This window comes from Meleagris gallopavo, chromosome 13, assembly GCF_905368555.1.
Source record: "Meleagris gallopavo chromosome 13, MGAL_WU_HG_1.1, whole genome shotgun sequence".
Lineage (NCBI taxonomy): Eukaryota > Metazoa > Chordata > Aves > Galliformes > Phasianidae > Meleagris > Meleagris gallopavo.
The window spans coordinates 5,958,268-5,978,177 of record NC_139416.1 but is presented as its reverse complement, the minus strand read 5'-3'; the positions used below and the strand labels follow the sequence as shown (position 1 = coordinate 5,978,177).

The 19,910-nt window shown below is 38.8% G+C and overlaps 1 protein-coding gene across 6 annotated transcripts in view; it reads left to right on the top strand.

Moving 5' to 3' along the window:
* ADCY7 (adenylate cyclase 7) overlaps positions 1-19,910 on the top strand; it is a 58,758-nt gene that overhangs the window by 18,339 nt on the left and 20,509 nt on the right. For all 6 annotated transcript variants that reach the window (XM_085235113.1, XM_085235114.1, XM_085235108.1 and 3 more), the window contains exons 2-8: positions 11,046-11,581; positions 12,347-12,547; positions 14,518-14,679; positions 15,454-15,603; positions 17,918-18,066; positions 18,373-18,484; positions 19,615-19,742. In XM_085235113.1, coding sequence (XP_085091239.1) covers positions 11,411-11,581; positions 12,347-12,547; positions 14,518-14,679; positions 15,454-15,603; positions 17,918-18,066; positions 18,373-18,484; positions 19,615-19,742 — 1,073 coding nt within the window. In that variant the 5' untranslated portion in view covers positions 11,046-11,410. The remainder of the gene's footprint in view (positions 1-11,045; positions 11,582-12,346; positions 12,548-14,517; positions 14,680-15,453; positions 15,604-17,917; positions 18,067-18,372; positions 18,485-19,614; positions 19,743-19,910) is intronic.

Sequence of the window (19,910 nt, the reverse complement as noted above, 5' to 3'; positions counted from 1 at the left end):
TTTTAGCCTAATGAAGATAAATGCTTTTTGACAACACTGTGCCTTTGAGATACAATACTGTTTTATTTGAAGAGAACAATATATTGTCATTCCTGACAAAAATTCATGGATCCAGAAGTTGTCCACTAGAGAGAAGGTGATTGGTGCTATATGACCCGATCTTGTGAAGTCTCCAAAATGAAGTGTGCAAACGTGGCATATTGCTGCCACAAAAGCAGATGTGTGAGCTGTTAATCTCTAAGAGAACTGCAGTGTTATGCAGTAAGATTTGAGTGACCTTGAGGGCTGGGTTAAACTTGGATAAAATGAGAGATTATGCTTTTTTTTTTTTTGACCATACGTATCTTGCATAGTGGAAGTTGGAGTTGGAAAGTGTAGAGGAAGATAAAAATCTTAAGTGTTTCAGTTATAGATGATAGTTTTGAAGTGATTATAACTCTGAAGAAGGAAAATGTAAACGTTGCAAATTTTTCTACAAGAAATAGGAAGTACTGGTGTTAATCTATGAGTCCTGCAGTATTTTGTAGAGTTTTATCTGCTTTCAAGAAATTAAGACGAGCAGAAAAACTGATCGCCTATTTTGAGTGGTGATTTTAGTATGTATATACTAGCAAGAGTTTAACAGAAAATTACTGTAGGTTTACTTGAATTCTTTTTTACAATAAAACACTTTCCATTCATGCTCATTTCATGCCAGACTATTCGGCAGTTCCATTTGCTATTCAGTTTCCAAAGTGAACCTCTACTAAATGAGTCTTCTCGTCACTTGCTTACCTAGAGATAAAATTTTCAGTTCATCACATCTTAGGAATGTGCTTCCCTGCTCTTGTGCCTCAAGACAAAGCCAGTAGGCAGTATCAGAATGTCTTCACTTCCATGCTAGCAGCAGATAAGCCTTCATTCAAAGATGCAGGGTGCAAGGAAGGAACTTGTAAAATTTGATCTTTGAATGTTATGCTATTTTGAATTGTACATTGTTTTATTTAATGAAACTGCTGATGTTTCATCTCGTGTAGTAAAACTTACACATAAAACTGTATGGAAAAACATACAGCTCTTATTACAAAGAATGCTGTCAGTTAAGAAAAACATTCTTTCATTTTTAGCTGACTCCCATTTGCTATCATTGCTTGCAGAGCACTGAGATCAGTTAGCACCAGGACAGTACCTCTCATCAGTCTTTTGCCTTAATCTCAGACGTTTCCATCTATCATTAAGTATTTCAGACAAGTTACTTTCATTCTGCAGCTTGCCCAGTATAGTTAAATATTTAAGTTTTTCTTGTATTGATTTTTCTAGGCCAAAGTTTAATTGTCTGTGGAGAAACTGAGTAGTATTTTTCTTCCATGAGCTAAGAGGGTAAGAAATAGAAAAACTCTTGGTGCTGACGGTGATCCTCAGAATGTTCTTGTCTGCCTTGTTGCAGGTTGGTGTGTGGGGCGTCTCAAAGGTTTGGTGTCAGGGATCATACCTGACAGGGCTGCAGTCACTCTGCTGCAGAAATTTCAAAATGATCAAAGGGATCACAGTAAAGTGAAGAAATACTACTTTTGCTGATGAATTCTGTGGCCTGTAATGGTAACCAAATAACAATTTTATTTGTTTTTAAGCAGGAGTCTTAGTAAAATTCAGGACAGTAGCACCCGCAAGTAACCTGTTGTGCACAGCTCAGCCTAAGAGTTGCAGTCGAAGAAGTACTTTCTCAGTGGCTACGCCCAGCTCTGGGGATTGATGGGATGTTGATCATCAACGTGATAACCTCTGTGGTAGTGACTTTGTCCTTTGCTGTTTTGGAAAGTTCTTCTGTGAACTGTCTTACTCCAAGGCAGTAACTGCATAGTTGTGTTTTTTCTGCCTTGGTTGTTTTTTGTTTTTTTTTTTTTTAAAGGAAAGTGATTTTTGTCATATTCTCAAATTTTGCTGTAACTATCAAATTATCTCAAGTTTCTGGTAATAACTCTTTCTGTTCTAATACCAGTTAACTGAACTTAGTATGACTGGGTCTCAAGGGTTAAGCTGCTCCAGAATCGTTTAATTTAAGCATCTGCTTCATTTCAGCTGGTGCCTGTTGAGACACCAGTGTTTCCCATAATGAGTCAGTGCTTCACATGATGTAGGTTTCCAGTAGCCTGTTAGTGTGGAAAACAGTGGGGTTGGCTGCCAAGCAAAGCTTTGATAATAAAAGATGGAGGATAAGATGAAAGAAGAAGAATGATACTGATCACAGATCTGTGTTCAGCAATTACAGTATCTCAATAGACAATCAAAGCTTACAGTGCAAACAGTTCTCATGAGGTGTGCAAGCTGTGTGTGGGGCAGTACAACATGGAGAGCTTTGTTCTGCTTCTGTTCTTTCAAAGATCCAAAAGTATCTACCCAGGCATCTGTGGCATGCAGCCTGGGTGAGTGATAAATGTGTACGACTCCTAGACAACAATTCTGAAGCTTGCATTGCTTAAAGTATGACTAAAAAGCCAAGAGTTTTTAAGTTTGCATCCCATTGGTGGTGGTTTATTTCAGAGTGAATCTGTAAAGGGCCTTTTTTAAAACCTAATATTTTATTTTTTCAAAACTTTCTTAAAAGAACAGTTCTTGTTTGGCTGCTGTTGTGCCCTGAGGTAGGGTACAACTGCAGAAACAATGCTTCCTGTTCAAAGTATAGGCACATCTCCATAGTGGTGCTTTCACACTTACCCTCTAAGGGAGGAAACTTCCTCATTGCAAGTGTTAGTTTTAGTTTTGGTTTTGGCTGTTAAGCACAGATGTGGTGCTGTAACCAATATTGCATGGTTGATATTTGAAGATGCTCTTAAAATCCCTGCGTAATAAATAGTGCACAGAAGTAGGATGTTTAAAAACACGTACTCCATAGAACTCACTGTTTAAGTGGTAGTCATTAAACAAGGAGGATAGGATTTAGTGTCTCCTTCCCTCCATTTGACAGGCAGGCTTTGCTTTCTGAAACTTAAAGGGCATTTTATACCGTGATAAAAATATTTGTACTCTGTGTCCTTTCCACTGTCCATCCCTCAGCCTCAAAGTGAAGCTGCCTGCAGATCTCTTTGCTTCTAGAGGAATACTAACCTGAAGGATGCTGCAGAAGATCAGGTGGGGAGAACAATCTTTGCCTTTGGCAGCAAAAATGAGTAATGTGATTCTTGTATTATTATTTACTCTTGAATTTTGGTTATGATGTTTGATACAATTCCTTGAAAATTCTTGGTTCTGTAATAGTTTTTGATGACAGAGTATGTTATGAAAACAGTGCTCATTTGTGCTTTGAACAGCCCTACAGGTCAGTTACCTACTATTCGGTGACATATTTTTGATATGAATGTCTGTGTTGTTCACTCTTCTGAAAATCTGGAGTCTGGAAGAATGAAAAGCCTGAGAAAGCAAGGTTGTTGGGTTCAGTGCATCAGTGCAGCCTCAGCTGTGTCTGTCTGTATTTCTACTCAGTATGTGGAATTAGAGAGAGAAGGGAGGTTTTCATCTTTGAGCCTGCTTCTGTTTCACTGTCTTTGGTTGAACTGAACCTAAATTTAAACAGCAAGTGGTTTCTTATCTTGCTCAGGACAGGTTTTATCTTCCTCCCGCCCACAGCATGCCCCTTATCCCTTGCCATATTATGATTGCACCTGTTCTGTGCAAATATACTATTTACCCTAGAGGTGGGAAACGCACATTTATCTGGAACTGTAACACTTCCCCTAAATAACTAAATGAGATGGGGAGGGGGAGAAGATAAGGGTAACGTGGGATGTCTGTTGCAGTCACTGTGATTTATTTATTTTTTGAACATCTCCTGGCATACCTAGCTGTAATTAGAAGAGTCAAGCAACGTCCGTGTACACTGGCTCTGTCACCTCAGCAGTCTGTGCTGCTTGGTTGCTTTAGTGAGACAGAAAAACAGAGGGATATTTGAAACATTGCTATACAAATGAGGGAGATTCGATTCTAGATGTAATTCAGCTGAGCTTGGATAGCTTATCAGCGTTAGCATTTTTCTGTTTGCTATATGCTTATAATTCTGTATCCTAAATGGTAACATCTGAAAGAATTTCTTGTCAGTCTGAATATACCTCTCAAAGTGATTATTTTTTCTTAGTGCTAATTTCAGTATTGATTATTACTTAGTATAATGTATTGCCTCCCCACACTCATAAAAAAAAAAAATAAAAAATCTGAAAATATCAGGGAGTTCAATTTCTCTAAAAGTTATGGATACTCAATATGAAATGTTGAGGCTTTCTATAGTACACACTATTTTTGCCTGTAGTCTTCAATCTAAATATGCTGGGCTTTTTGGTGGGGTTTTTTTTTTCTCTCAAATGTTGTGTAAGTTGCTTAATATTGTTGTTTTTATTACTACAAATAACTGCAAGCTGGTTTTGATGAAGTTGAAAACTCACCCAGACTTTTGAGGACACGGTGCTCAAAGACATGACTTCTAAATAAATCACTGGGAACCTAGTGTAAGTGGGATATTGACTTTTGTAGTTGAAGTTCAATTTTAAACCAGGTGAAGTCAGAAAATCTATCAGTAAGATAGGACAGAGTGTCTGGGACTCATGAAGCAATCATGCACCTTGGACTTTGGAAGATACAAAGCACAGCTGAGTTCCTTCTGGTGTGATATGTTGTTTTACACCCTAGAGTTGGCTGCTTATGAAAATCAGCATTATAAAAGCACTTTTTTCTTTCCTGCTGAGATGGAAATAAAGTTAATTATAAGGCCTAATAGACTTGTTGGTTGAACTGTCATTGCACAGTTCCATTTTGGTACAGTAGTAAACCCTCCCATCTAATTCAGTTGTGCTGCTCTGGCTGTATGAATTCTTTTTCCTTCTTAACCAGCTTATCTTATCCTCAAAGCAGATCCTGTAACCATCATGGTATTTAGACACGAACACCACCACCCCACCCCTGATCCAGCGGTGATGTTATCGGTGTCCTTTCCTTGGGCTGCAGACCCACGGGAAGGGGTGAGTCAGTTCCCAAGCCCTCCTACATGTGGTTTGCCTGGTGCCTTTCCAAATGCTAGGCTGGCTCGGAGCTCCACAACCACTACTGCTCGCTGACACGCTCCAGTGCAATGGCAGAGGTGTGACCACCAAGGCTGACTGTTGCTTTGTTTGGTGGCCAGCCCAGCCCAGAGGCAGGTGAGTGCAGTAGCCAGGTGCCAGGAGAGGCTGTGTGCCTCAGGAGAGGGGCTTGTGTGGGTGACCTTCTCCTGGGGCCCTGAGCCAGCTGCATGACTCAGGTTAGGGAAAATACACCCTCTGACGTTTCACACCTTCCCCTTCTGCTAGCGACTGGAAAATCATTTTCAAATTACTACTGCTCATCTTGATCTGATTTTAAAGACTATTGTAAAATTAACAGCACAAGAAGAAGCAATCTATTCAGAAAAGAATGTGAAAAGAGAAAGTTTGTTTTAATCTTTCTTTGCAGGATGTTCAGCCCAATTGTTGTTACGGCTCTGAAAGTTAAAGTGCATAGTCTACGTGATTTAATGTCATAGTTCAACGTTTGTTCTGTTTCATTAATAATGACCATTTTGATGTGTGGTGGGACTACATCTACCTCCTGATTTTATTTTTTTTTCCAATTGCCAGAATGTTTTGTGTTTAAATTGAGTTTCGAGTGATGAGTGGAAGGTTAATCTAGATCAGACTTTTTTCTGTATACCAGAAGAATCTCTTCAGAAATTAAACATAAATAAGAAAGGTGGAATTTTGCATGAAGAACTTCAAAGTGTAAAAATGATTTACCTTTGTAAAGAGACCTACCTGCACACATAATGAATACTGCTGATAGCAGACAAGTCATTAAAAACATCAGTTCTCCTTTTAATGTCCTTCTAGCAGTAGAAGAGGCCAAGAGGGCTGCAGGCTAGCACTTGGAAGTATCTTCTGAAAGGAAATCGTCTGTAATGTGAACGGTATTTCCTGTGGTGACTGCTATGAAGTATTCAAAATCCAAAAGGATTGCAAACCTTTGTTTCCCAATCTGAATGAGTTGTGCGGCCCACTGGACTCTAGATTGTTTTTGTCTGAGATTCGTAACTCATCCAGCAGTACTCTTCCAATAATTCTATTTGGTGTTTAGAGATTCCCAGTTCCCTTGTAATATCTGCTAATGGGTAATTATGGTCAGCAATCACTCTTGTCACGGAAGTTGCAGTAGTCATTTCAGAAACACTGTTGACATTTGTGTGAAACAAAAGATGGAATGAAAATCAAAAGTGTATCATCTTTCTTTGATACTGTAGTAGTTAAAAATAGAAAAACTGGTTCTGCTTGCTTTTGTGCTGTGGTTATGGAGAGGAATCAGGCAGCGGATATCATTTTACTTGATTCTTGCTATTAGGGATTGTCTTTAATGTTTCATTGATGAGACTGCTTTTTAGTGAACAGCAAGATTTGAGTTTTCGGCAAATGAACAGCTAAGTGGAAAAATAAGTACTTTTAAAACTATTGAGGCAGTTACTGAGAATGTGTTTGTGACTGCATTGGTAATTTCCAAATGGAAAGCAGAACTGCCGCAAGCTTAGATCCTGCTTGGAAAGACATCAACTTGGTCAGCAGCTGTAGGAATAATACTTCTAAAGAAAAGGGAGAAAGGATGCAGTTTCTGGCCATTCGCATCACAGTCGTGAATGGGAGACACGAATGATCACGTGTCGTGAATGGGAGCAGAAGGATACAGCTTTGCCAGATCCACTCTGCAGTCTGAGGTAAAGCTAGCATCTGAAAATGGCTTGTTCTCTGTAAATCACGACGATAAAGGAGTGCCATACCAAGAGCTGTTCTATTGTCAGTCTGATTTTTGTATCAGATAGCATGTCATTCTGTCTGTTTCTCTACCTTGCTTTGTCAGCAAGGAAGAATGCTATTTGTGCCACAGTTCAAGAGGAAAGCCTCAGTGATGATAGGCTCTGTGCTGTGCTCCCTCAATGCCTGAGATCTCCTCCCCTGCCTCCCTGCATGCCCTGCCCTGGCAATGATCCTTGCAGGCACCTGCTGGAAAGGAAGCTGTCAAAGTTACCCCATCCATCTGGGCTGATGTGTGACTTGCACCATGTTACAAACAAAGAAGGAAGTAGAAAAAGTCTGGAGCAATGTTGCTGAAGCAAATGCTTCTGTGTATCATGGGGAAAACTGGTGAGCCTCTGCCACTTCCCCGAGGAGTAGATGGGAAATGCAGGGTGAATGGCCAGGAGATGGGTGCAGGTAGAAAACCAACCCTAAGCAGGCAGGGGGCACTAGGGGCTTTCTGAAGGTAAGATGTTTGTCCAGGCAGCAGGAGAGACTGCTAGAGGTGAAACGAAGTGCAGATATTGCTAACTCCTGCTTTTGAAGAGAACTGGGACGCAGGGGCAAGACCCCTCAGTTATTACCAGGACAGAGGCTCAAGCTGAACTTTTGATCTCAGTATATTTTGAAAAGCATCTTGAGAAACCCAGAGCTTCATGGCATTTACCCATTTGGTATTTTTTCAGAGAAATTAAACTTGGGGGCCAGAAGCTTTAAATGGCTTATGACATGCAGGACTTTGATGTGATCCCATTTCCAGGGACTTCTACTCACTGCTCCAGTCCAAGTGTGGTAGCTTCCACAATCTGTTATAACAAAATCCTACAGCTTTGTCAGTAGGAGACTGGGGAGTTGAGCAATGCCTGACAATTGTTTTAAATGGAAAGTAAAGCATAGAGCCTTCAGAAATAATCATATCTGCAGAAAACATGGCCGTCTTTCCCCTGGTGAGCCAGGGGGGTGGGTGTGTGGGTGTGGGTGTGTGTGTGTGTGTGTGTGTGTGAGAGGGAGAGGGAGAGGAAGAGGGAGAGGAAGAGGGAGAGGGAGAGGGAAATCCTGCCCAGTACTTGCCTAGGTTTCTCTTGCTTAATAAAAATGCAGCTTTGTTTCTATTGGCTTCAACCAGAATGGATGTACAAGGCTGCTGTAGCGGTTCTGATTCAGGGTCTGCAAGGTACCTTACTGCCGTGGGTCTTATCTTGCTGGTTTTCTTGATTGTTTTTCTTGTCTTGTTTGAGCAGGTATTTGTCACATTAACTGCCATGCAGATGGCTGGAGCTCATCTGGATCTGACTGAATGTTGTGTATTTCTTTTGTAGGCATTCTTGTCAGTTCTCAGTGCAGTTTCCAATCCATACTGTTTGGGTTATTTCTTATACGCATGTAACAAAATAATTGTGTTGGCAGATTGTTTCTTCTCCTTTCTAATTCTCCAGAACAGAGGGAAGGACTTCCAAAGAAAGGATGCTTTTCCTCTTAGAGTGACGACCAGAGCTCCGGGTCTGGTCCCTGCTGTGTTTGATGCTGGTACTTCTGGGAGTGCTGTTGGGTTCTGTGGTCTGTTGCCATTTCTAGGTTACGCCTCTCTTGTGGTGTGAGAACATCAAATCTCCAAGAAACTGACCTAAAAAAGTAAAAGTGATACTGTGAGGAACCGTGCTCATGTGATCCTTAAACACTTAAACAGGAGTGCCTTCCATTGGTGGTGTTGTGTTGTCACCTGTGAGACAGAGAATTCTTAGAATTTGGTTTTCTCTCGTCTTTTTTCTGTGTTTTAAGATCACTTTTGGAAAGAATTCAGAGGAAAGACACCTAAAGTAGGGACTTCCAGCTAGGTCTGCTAGTTTCTTGAACAGAAGGTTTGTTTTTTAATTAATTCTTTCCAGTAATTTAACTTAATATCAGTAACGATTGTTCATTTATGTGTTTTAGATCAAGCCACAAAGCGCTGACAGTTTTGCAGCTGCAAGTAACTAATGTCTTGTGAGAAATCTGACATCTCAAAGTACTTAACTTGTGTTGGAGGAGCAGAAGTTGCTGCGTGGTTCTTTTTCAGCAGGGTTCTGGTAGTGGCAGTGGAGACGTGCAAATTGAATCAACTCTAGAATTATCTCCAAGTTTTTGTAGTGCATTACAGATTCCTGTTAAACCAGTGAAGTATTGCTCTGGGATTTTTTTACTTAATAGAGGTTTTGAGAAGAAAGTACCTGCTATGACCCAGGCCTCGTTCATAATTACGTACATGGCAATGAGTATCAGAGAAGGAATAAATGAATTGATAAGCTAGCACTCTCTGTATTATTAAAAGCAATTAAGTCATTGACAAGACGTGTCTCTGACTTTGTGTCTTGTAAAACTCTTTAATAATATTCAGAGAGAGCTCCAAGTTAATATTTAACATCTTTTTCATCTTTTGAACTAATGTTAGAACTAATTAGACAACTGAGCTGTAGAATAGATTGTCCCTGGTGATGTGTTTTCAGGGACGTGGTCAGAAGAATAAATTACAGAGTGAAAACTGTGAATTCATTTTTCCTGGATTTCAGAGTCAGCAGCCCAAGACAGGATTGTATGTGCTTCATAATTGTGAATGTGTGACTACATAGCAATTAATACTTATTTTTAGAAAACAGATTTGGTTTTGCAAGTTGGAGGGGGAAAAAAAGCATCTCAAAATATTTACTATCATGAAAATCAGATTTCTGAAATTATATTAAAGAAATTTGTCTTCTGAGTAGTGAGTTTTCTGCCTTTGGAGTGAGTGACAGCTGAAACCTCACTGTCGGCAGTGTATCACCTTTCCCACAGAAAGGCTAATTCAGTTGAAAATCCTTCGCACCATCTGCAACTTCTGATGCATTTTTTTGAAGAAGGAACCTGCCTATGCTAGAGTGAAGCAGTTTAGCAGTCACCTGTATGATATGGATAGCGTGATATTAGAGCATGACGTGAATATTTTAATTTTGTCTTGACATCTCCTTTACTTTGGCTGTCAGTGATCTTTATGATGCATTCACACACACAGCAAAAGAGCGTTACGATGCATATGCCCATAATGTATGTGCCCGAATTATTTTTTCCGTTGAGCTGCGGGAGACCATTTTATTACAAAGGAGAGCTCAATAGTAACAAGTTCAGGTGAGATATCAGTTGTACCATTAAGCAGAAGGGAAAGATGTATTGAAGAACATCTTCCATTTTATTTCAGTTTTGAATACCTACATTAAGTTACTTACTAACTTAACTTATGTAACTTAACTAACGTAACTTACTAACTTAAATTCACCCACTGGAGCTGTGGGTGTCCCTGTGCATTGCAGGTGTGTTTTTCTGGATGGCCCTTTAAGGTCCCTTCCAGCCCAAACGATTCCTTGGTTCTGTGATCAATGAAAGTAATGCAATATACTCTTTCATCTTTTTATAATTAATCCAAGTTTATGATATACTGTGAGCAAGAGGTTAATTTTTCATTTTCCTGCAGAAGTTCACTTTTTTTTTTTAGTCCAGTGTCAGTATGGTATGTCTATTTCTTCCTTCTTGGTTGTTAGTTAAAGGATGGTATTAATGTTTGGCTGTGTTTACGTAGACTAAATCATTCAGTGTGCTTTCTGAAACTTTTTTCCTTTATACCACTCCTGATTGCGGTGTGAATGCAGTGTGAACACATACGGCTAAACGTTTTGTCTTTTGACAGTAGCTGGCTAGAATTTGGCTTTCCTTTTAGCTGGTTCTTTCTCCCCAGATAAATAGGCACCATGGTGACGGTAGTCAAGTGACAAAGAAGCCGCCGTCCTGTTATCAAGTTCTAATAAAACTTCTCCTGAAAGCCTGTTTTTCATGCTTCTCTCCGTCCCATCCCCCCATTCTTTTGTTTTGTTGCAAGTCATTTGGCACGGAACGAGTTACATTCGTGAGTCTACTGGAAAGCATTGGTCATTAGCAATTAACAATACAGTTTGTTCCTTAATGTTCATTGCTAATAGAGCACACCGATTGCCACAGAAACACTACTAACTGGAGATAAATGTAATACGTGCAGCTTGAAGCTAAGTATCTTTTTTTTTAATATAGTAGAGTGAATTTTGGCTTGGACAGAATTGTATCATTTTCTCATTTTCCTTCCTTTTAATCAAAACAGTGTGAAAGGAGGTGCTTTTCACTTTTCTTGGAGAACGCCGTGTCCGCTCAACTGAAGTCAATTACCTTAATTGTATCTTCTCTCTGCAGAGTTCATCCCAGGAAGCAAAATCCGTGCTTGCTGCAAGAAGTCCTGCAAAATAATAATTGGGAAAAAAGCAGGGGAAAAAAAAAAAAGCCATTAAAAAGATCCTAGCAGCACCAATATGCATTGATTTAGAGATTCATGCGTGAAACTCCTGGTTTGGGGGAGAATAACTGTCTTGCTTTTGGAAGCATTGGAAATCTGAAGTTCATGCTCATGAGAAGTCAAATTCAAGAGCCCGGGTTACTCAGTGTGGCTACGGATTGCAGAGGCGACAGTAACAAGTCAAACATTCTCTGTGAAGGAGTTTCAGCTGCGTTCTTGTGTGTGCACTGGCAGCTGAGAGGAATAGCAGCCAGTCTGGGATAAAATGCCAGCGAGGGGCAAATATTTCTTCAGTGACAGTGATGACTGCAGGATCACAGACCCTCTCTATGAGAAGTACCGTTATACCAGCCAGCAGCTTCCACTCCTGCTTCTGCTGCTCTTCATTGCAATCATCTTCTGGACTACACTAATTATAATCTTTTTTGTCAAAGATGTGAGTATTGATTGGTATTCATTCAGCAAAGTGCAGGGATATTGTATGCAGAGGAAAGATGCAGCTTAAAGAAAATTGTGGTTATGTAGCATATTATAAGTGTTTAAAAAAAAAAAGAAAAAGAAACTAAAATAAAAATCCTCATGTTCTTCAGGTAATCTCAGTTGACAGCAGTTAAAAAAGAGTAGCTGATCTGAAGATAATGCTGTAAAAGAGTGATGAGGAAGCTGTTACAGTCTTTTATTGCCTTTTAACGCTGCTTTCCAAATGCAGTGCTGCATGAGAGTGTGTCTTCAGGTTAATTGCTAAAGAGATTGAATCATACCAATTGTACTTGTAAACTGTTTAGCTCGTATTCCTTTAAAAAAGGAGAGTAGCAACAGTATTCATATGTGTTGCAAGTCATCCTCTGTAAAACTTGGAAAAGAGCTGTTACACCACCTTTAGCAAAGCTTGAATTCCTTAAATGCGTTTATCAGGATTATAACTTATCTTAAAAGACAGCAACAAAAAGATTAGTTCAGGAAGTGAAAATGGTGAAGCTGAAGCTGGGTGGACTGGATATCTTCAGTATTATGTATGAGCTCTGAATGTAACAATACCAGAAAGCGTTAGTGCTGCTGCAGCCAGACTGCTTAGCTTTTAAAGTATGCTAACCCGAGTTCTGATCTGAGCTGTTTCCAGGAGAGTACAGATGAATTTTCCATTTTTTTTTTCTAAAGGAGAAAGTTGGAGCAAACATAATGCTTTCTTTTGCTTTTTCAGGAAGCACGTATTCATCTTGCCTTCATTATTGCAGTATGTGCTGTTCTTGTCATATTTTCAGTCATGTACTTACTTTTATGTATCGAATCCTTATTTCGGAGATGGCTAACCTTATTTGGAGTTACAATTTGGATTTGCTTCTTAACGATAGGTTACATTCCTCTTCTTGAACGAGAAGATTATTTTTCAGCATGGGAACAGGTATGTATTTCCCAGTTATTAAAGTATTTACCATAAAACCTGTGGTCACTATGTGTGGATCTGCTTGTGTAGTTTATTTTTTCTGAACATTATAACAGCATAAAACTGAGATTTAGCGTGCTTTCCTGGATTGGTTCATACTGGTCAGTTTTTATTCAGCTAAGATGATTGGATAATTGCATACTTCTATTTAGGAACTGCATCTTTTAAGTTGTAGTTTTATTTCTGTGTAAACAGGTTAAAACTTAATCTTCACAAGTTCACTTCTAAGAGAATTTTACATTAGAAATGCTAGCTTTTATTAATTTCTGTGTGTCAAAGTGGTGTTCAAGAAATGTGTAAAGGACTCTGGAACTGGGTGTGCCCTAGAGAGCATGTTTTCACATCAGTGGGAGAGGTGAACAATAAGAGTTAATGACACGTCCTGGCATAGCTGGGTGCGGTTCAAGTTCATTACTTGGTATCTCTGATCAGAAGACAGGAGATTTTGTGATGCCAAAAATACCATAATCTGTAGGAAACTCCTCCTAAATTCTCATAATATAAACAGAAGGGTTTTCAATAAAATAAAAATGAGTTTTTATCTTGCTTTGCTGACTCTTCCCTTTCCCCTCTTTATTTCAGATAAAGAAAGATATAAATTATGAGTTAAACAACCCATATCTGATTATATTATGGCCTGGATCCAGCACCAGTATTTACAGTTGCTATTAAGTATTTTTTTATTTAAGAAAGAAGATATTACCATAAGAAAAAAAAAATCAAAACAAAACCAAAATCTAGTTCTTAATTATAGGTACAAACATGTAATTAAGCAAGATTTGGTTCTGTTGCTTTCAGTGCTGCAACGCAGTATCTCGTGTCATTGTCACTTGGTAATAAAGGTGACATAAAGCCAAAAATAGAAGGCAACTGCAGATTAGAAAGCAGAAGCAAATAGGAGAATTCAAAAATTTTACTGCAAGTTCTTAATTTGTCACAGATTGAGGCTACTGTTAAAATGAAGTTTAACCTCTGCTTCTCTGTGCTTATAAAAATATTGCACAGCATTCAGAACGATCTGGTGAGGGTTGTACAGTAGAGGAAGTTTTGGTACAAATGAAATAGTAAAGATGAACATTTAAAAGGTTACTCATGTTGGATGGAACCTTTTATTTGTCTGCTTGCTTGTTAAGTTCCGTCTCAGCAAAGAGATCTATGCTGATAAGCATTTCACTGTAGTCTGGGCCTTGAAACTTCCTTGAAGGAAGCTGCTGTCTGGAACAGCATGAGTTGAGCTGCAGTGGGGAGATAGAGCTGAGCAGAGACACTGCCATATATTCTTCTGATTGACATTGCTACTTTGCATGTATATGGACTATTGGCTATAACAGATCTATAAATATGGATATAACTTATGTAGAAGTTCCTTTTTATCGCTAGCTGTGTAGCAGAACATTGTGTATTTTGTAAAATCTGTTCTGTTAAATACATAATTAGTGGCAATAGTGATTATTCTCCTGTGTCAGCATTGAGAACTATTATTTGGGCTTTTGATTTTATCAGATACGGAGTAAATAAGCAAGTAATATGGTACTTTTAAAATTAGAATACGAACTTGGAGAAGGTGAGAAATCCCATTCGGTTCAGCTTTGCTATCCTTGCAGTGCATGTTCTTGATAGATAAAGTGCATTTTCCGCTGTAATGGATGAGCTAACAGTGAAGGGCTAGGACAACTGGAAAAATTAAGTGATGCATCGTGTTAATCGTTTTGTCTTTGAATCTGTATCTACTAATTCCCTCAAAGCTTTTAGGGCTACTTCTTTCCTTATGTTTTTAATTCTGCTTTAGAAATGTCAGTATTTCATTGTTCAACTTGAAAATGAGAAGAATGCTGCTGCTTTCCTTCTTCTTTTAGTGAGTTTTCTTAAACACACGATAATGTGTGTGTGTGATTAACTGTTTTGTTTTTTTTTTCCCCTTTTACTAGGTGCCATTTTTTCTGTTCATAATCTTCACAGTTTATACCATGCTACCCTTTGGGATGAGAGATGCAGTCATAATTAGTGTTCTTTCTGCTCTCTCCCATATTATCGTTCTAAGTGTGTTGTCCAAGGATTCTCATGCAGATAAAAGATCCATTCTGTTTCAGGTAAGGAAAAGCTACTTTAAGTCATTAAATATCCTATCATATTATCATTTGATATTGGCATAACTATCCTGGTTAGGTTAAGTTCCAAACTTCCACAAAGTTCAAGGATTTGGATCACGAGCCCATGTCTGTTTTGCACGCCTTCAATAAAAATTTATTTACTTTCATTTATAATATATTTTGATTTTCTAATGTAAGTGGAAGAAGCAGAATTTCTTAACTGTTACTCAATGTAAGACAAAGTTTATCACAATCTTTCTTCCCAATCAGATGGGCTGTTCAGATGGGCTCTATCTTCATCTGACACTGCCTGCTGGGTGGATCAAAAGGGCCACTGCTGCCCCAGGGAGTCAGCAGGGCCTGGAAGTGCTACTTTCAGTGTTCCTATCCCTTATTTATAGGGTGTGTTCACAGCAGCACCTTGCTCTTTCAATGCAGATATTTGTCAGACTTCACACAGCATGCTGATGCATGGTTTTGAAGTCTGTATTCTCCCAGAGTCAATCACTGGTGTCTGCAAATAAAAGTGTTAAGTGACACAGCAGAGTTGTTTCATTGTACTACTGTATGTTCCCACCGGAGTGCCCGTTACTGCATGAGTTAGCTTCTGTTGTCCAGGTACATCCTGGCCAATGGAAATGCTGTCATTTGGTGTGTGACAGGGTAGGGGAAAGTGGAATTATGCCTGGGATCGATTACTTTTGAGGAACTAGTAAGCATACTGGTGACATATTGATGACTGTTCTGCAGTAGGTAAATATTTTTCTTGTGCAGGTACTTGCCAATGCTGTCATTTTCCTTTGTGGTAATTTGATGGGTGCATTTCACAAACGCCAAATGCAGGTTGCTTCGTGGGACTTGTATAGATACACATTAAAGTGCATTCAGGTCCGAATGAAACTGAAGATTGAAAAGAGGCAACAAGTGAGTGAAGTGGTTCTTGCTATGAATTGCTTGTTTGCATTTCTAAAATTGGTGCAATTTTATAAGGTTTGTGATTAATGTTCATAGAAGGGCTTGGGCAGATCTTCATAATACCCACCTCATATCAAAAATAAAAGTTGTGCCATTAGTAACAAAAGAAGGAAGTTGAAAGGAGGAAGCTGTTCCATGCGGCTTGTCTGTATGAAAATCACAGTATTTGTTGCAAGGATGTCGCTGCCAGTTATTTCAGCTAACTTGTATTTCCTAGCACAAAAGGTTGATGGGACTGGCCTAAGGTAATCCAAAAGAAACGTGTTCTTAATGTCCTGACAAATACTTGTGGGATAATTTCAACAGTTTTGTGCTTCCCTTTGTTATGAATTTTCTTTGAAATTCTGCAGTATTGTTTGTTCTTTTATTTTCTTGTCTCAGAAACTGTTTTTCTTTTGCTAGGAGAAAATTGAAACTTAAGTGAAAAAAAAATCCAGGCTGGATGTGGCTCTCGGCAGAGTGGTCAAGTGGCTGGTGACCCTGCACGTAGCAAGGGGGATTGAAATTAGATTATCACTGTGGTCCTTTTCAACCCAGGCCATTCTGTAATTCTATGAAAAAATCATATACACGTTACAGTTTGGAGTATGATAACATTTGCATTTCTGAACTCCAGTGGTATTTAAGGAGTAAGCAAGGAAGTTTAATCTCCTACTGAGAAAGGACTGTAAGGAAGTATCAAAGCTGAAAGTAGCATGCCTTCCTTTTATCCTGATGTTAGCAGGGTTAGGAACAGCAGCTCTTGAAGGCTGGTGTGAGCTGAGTTTTCTGCCCACAAGTTCCTAGATAAAAGGAAGGGGCTGAGGAGTGACTGACTTGACAGAATTGAAAATAAGAAAATGCCACACAGCTAATGCAGCCTGTCCTGATGCTAATCTTGTGAGATAACAAACCTGCACGAAAACCCTGGCAGAAAGCTGTTCCCTGTGCAACAGCCAGCAAAGTATTTAAGCAGCGTACAGAAGCACTGTGCTTCTATAACATCCTTGGGTGATGTGGTAACTTGCATGTGTTTTATGGTTGCTTGTTTGAAGTGAAGATGAGCTGAAGTCTCTTGACAGTTTACTTTTCAGCTGTGTTGCAATTGGCCAGACAATTCTGAGTTACTTTTTTGCCACCCATTTTTTCCCTATGAAGATAATACAAGAACTGCAGGTCAGGGTTCATCACCACTTCCTTGAAAGCTGTGTAAATTGTCAGCATCACATGGCCCCATGACATGCAGTGGGGCTCTGTTTTCATTGGAGTTATTCCCCAAAGTTTGCTCTCCTATTAATAAATTGCTGGAGGAGAGAAAGGAGGCTTTTCTATTTCTGGGAGGCAATCTCAAGCCAGACTGCCGTCTAGGGCTAGTTTAGTCAAGTATGTGATGGATTCCTTCTTCCCACTGTGATCCCAAGGAATTTATTTTGGTGGCAAGTGCTGGTTAAGCAATCCTGGCAGCTTGTTCCCATCTGTGGACTGCTGCACAATTGCTTGGGTAAGGGAGACAAATTTTAGCTAGAAGGGACAGAGTTTTACTCAGTTACACAATCTTCTGGCTTTGCTGGCAGTATCATCAGAAGAAGTTCCTGCTCATGGCTGCTCCATGCGGTGTTTCCCTTTCTGTGGTGACCCTGCTATGGAGCAACAGAGCCCTTCCTGGATTAAAAGTACTCTTCTTTGGTATTCCTTTTCTCCCTGGCAGCTTCATGCTGTCTTCTTTGAAGAACAGGCTTTTAAGACAAAGCCAGCGTAACAGATAATGCACTGAATATGCAAGTAATGTAAGTGGTTTATGAAAAGATTTATTCTCACTCAGCTTAGAAGAGTTTTATTTTAGTGGCATCAGTTGCTGGTTTGCTCTGTTTGTGGGTTTTTAATACTGCATAGATTACTAGTTACAGAAAGTAAGCTTTTATCTGAAGTTTATCAGAAAAATGCTAATGTAATCCTGAGATTGGCTGGGGGGGGGAAGGTTTTAATTTATCTAGAAATTGTAGTAATATTGATTTTCTTTCCTCTGTTTCATAGTTAGAGTGATGTGGCATCTAGGCCACAAGGAAGAAAATAAAACGCAACACCCGTACTCAGTTGTAAAATCAGTGTTTTTGAGAACTGAAATGGAACAGTTTTTTCTGGAAAATGTGACATTCATTACTCAAAGGATGGTTGAATAAAGAGGTTTTATCTCCTTAATTCCTTTTTGTGGTCACTAAATCCTGCGGTTTCAAAATTACTATGTGAAGAGTTTTACATCCTTAATTTTTTTCCCTCCTTTTAGGAAAATTTGCTTTTATCCATACTACCAGCTCATATATCTATGGAAATGAAGCTGGCAATCATAGAACGGCTAAAGGAAACTAATGATAATAGGCAAATGCATGACAACAACTTCCATATTCTATACGTTAAAAGGCACGAAAATGTTAGGTAAGTTGAAGCTCTAGAGGTATTTGTATTCATATAAACTGCTAATTTCTTAGTACATGTTGTTCAGTGGTACTGAAAATCAGAGACAGATTTTCGGGGTGAAGTGAGCTCCTTTCCTCTTGTTGAAAGATAATGTCACCTGAACTTGTAATGAGTCAAGATACTTCGCCCTGTTTTCTGGAGTTGTTTTCCCCAGGCTGAGGTGCTTTCTATTTAAGTGCATTTTAACGTTCAACTGACTGTGGAATAGACACATCTATGTATTTCAACTGTCTGTTTTTTTGTTTTCCTTTTGTTCTTGTCTAGTATTCTCTATGCAGACATTGTAGGATTCACTCGCCTTGCCAGTGACTGCTCTCCTAAGGAACTAGTAGTGATGCTGAATGAACTTTTTGGAAAGTTCGATCAGATTGCGAAGGTACATGTTGCAGTTTATTGTGCAGCAGGGATTTAATTTAGTTCAAATTCAGTTGTTGTTAGAACTTCAAACTACTGGAAAATAAGAGGGCCCTACTTACTGTCTTGTATCAAAGCAGGGATTAAGAATGCACAAAAATAAGTCATGCCATCCTAGCTGCTTTTTGTGCTACAGTAAGAGCTGAGGTGAAAGAGACTTGGTCACTGTTTGCAACTGTTCCTTGGGTACAAGAATATAAAAGATTTGGGATTTTGAGTGATACATCTGAATTTTTCACTACTTTCTGCAAATGGCCTGGTTTAAAAAGCACTTATATTTTGTGACACAAGGTCTTCCAGCTCTCTTGTTGGATTATAAGAAGAGATTCTTGTGGTGTTTTGTATTTATTTATGTATTCTCAGGCAGAAGTAGCCCTGGTCTGCTTGTAAACTTTGTAGCTAAAATTTGTCAGTAATATCTTAATAAAAGACAATACGAGGAGGTCTTCTTTCCTCTCTTCAGCCAATAACAGGCAATCGTCTTCTGTTGCACAGTTCGGGAGTTTTCTGCTGCCAAACTGCTTTGATGTTGAGTGACAGCAAACTCTACTGTGTGCCAACTTCCTCTTCCATTAAATTTTAAAATACAATTTTTGTATGCAAATATACCAGATTAGGCATCCTAATTCCTAACTTCTCCCTAGATTCTGTGAAGATTTTATAACACTGTCCTAAAAATCTGATGAAAAGGTGAACAAAGTGATTAATTTATAAACACCTGAATAAAAAAGATGAATATTAAAAGATAGTTAAGTAGATTTCATCCTCCAAATGATAAATTCTTTGAAAGTTTTTTCACTGCTGTAATTTCATTTATAGTTTTTTCAGTTGCAAACAGTTCCAAGAATTAATTCAGGAATTATTAAGATTGTTTTTCAGAAACTGTTGAAGCAGTAATTTCTATTACTCTCCAGCCATTTGAATGCAGAAAATGAGAAATAGGTTTTGCTTCAAACAGGATTGAGTACAGCCTTAAATCCTCAAAATGATGTAGAAAAGTCCTAGTTTTGGTGTCATTAGTCTCCTTGCAGGTTTTGTTTTTTTGTTGGTTTTTTTTTCCCCCCATTAAATATGTTAATCATTATTTTTCAGGAAAATGAATGCATGAGAATAAAAATCCTGGGAGATTGTTACTACTGTGTCTCAGGCCTGCCTGTGTCCTTGCCAGTCCATGCCAGAAACTGTGTTAAAATGGGACTGGACATGTGTGAAGCAATAAAGTAAGCAGAACACAAAAGACTTTTTAATTGTATGGACCCTATAAAGGTGCTGAATCAAGTTGTTGTTAGTGTTGTCATTGTCAAATATTATTTATTGCCTCTAGTTTGATAGTTATGCATTAGGTCATAAGTTTGTCTCTTGCCTTTGCACTGAGCATATAATGAGAC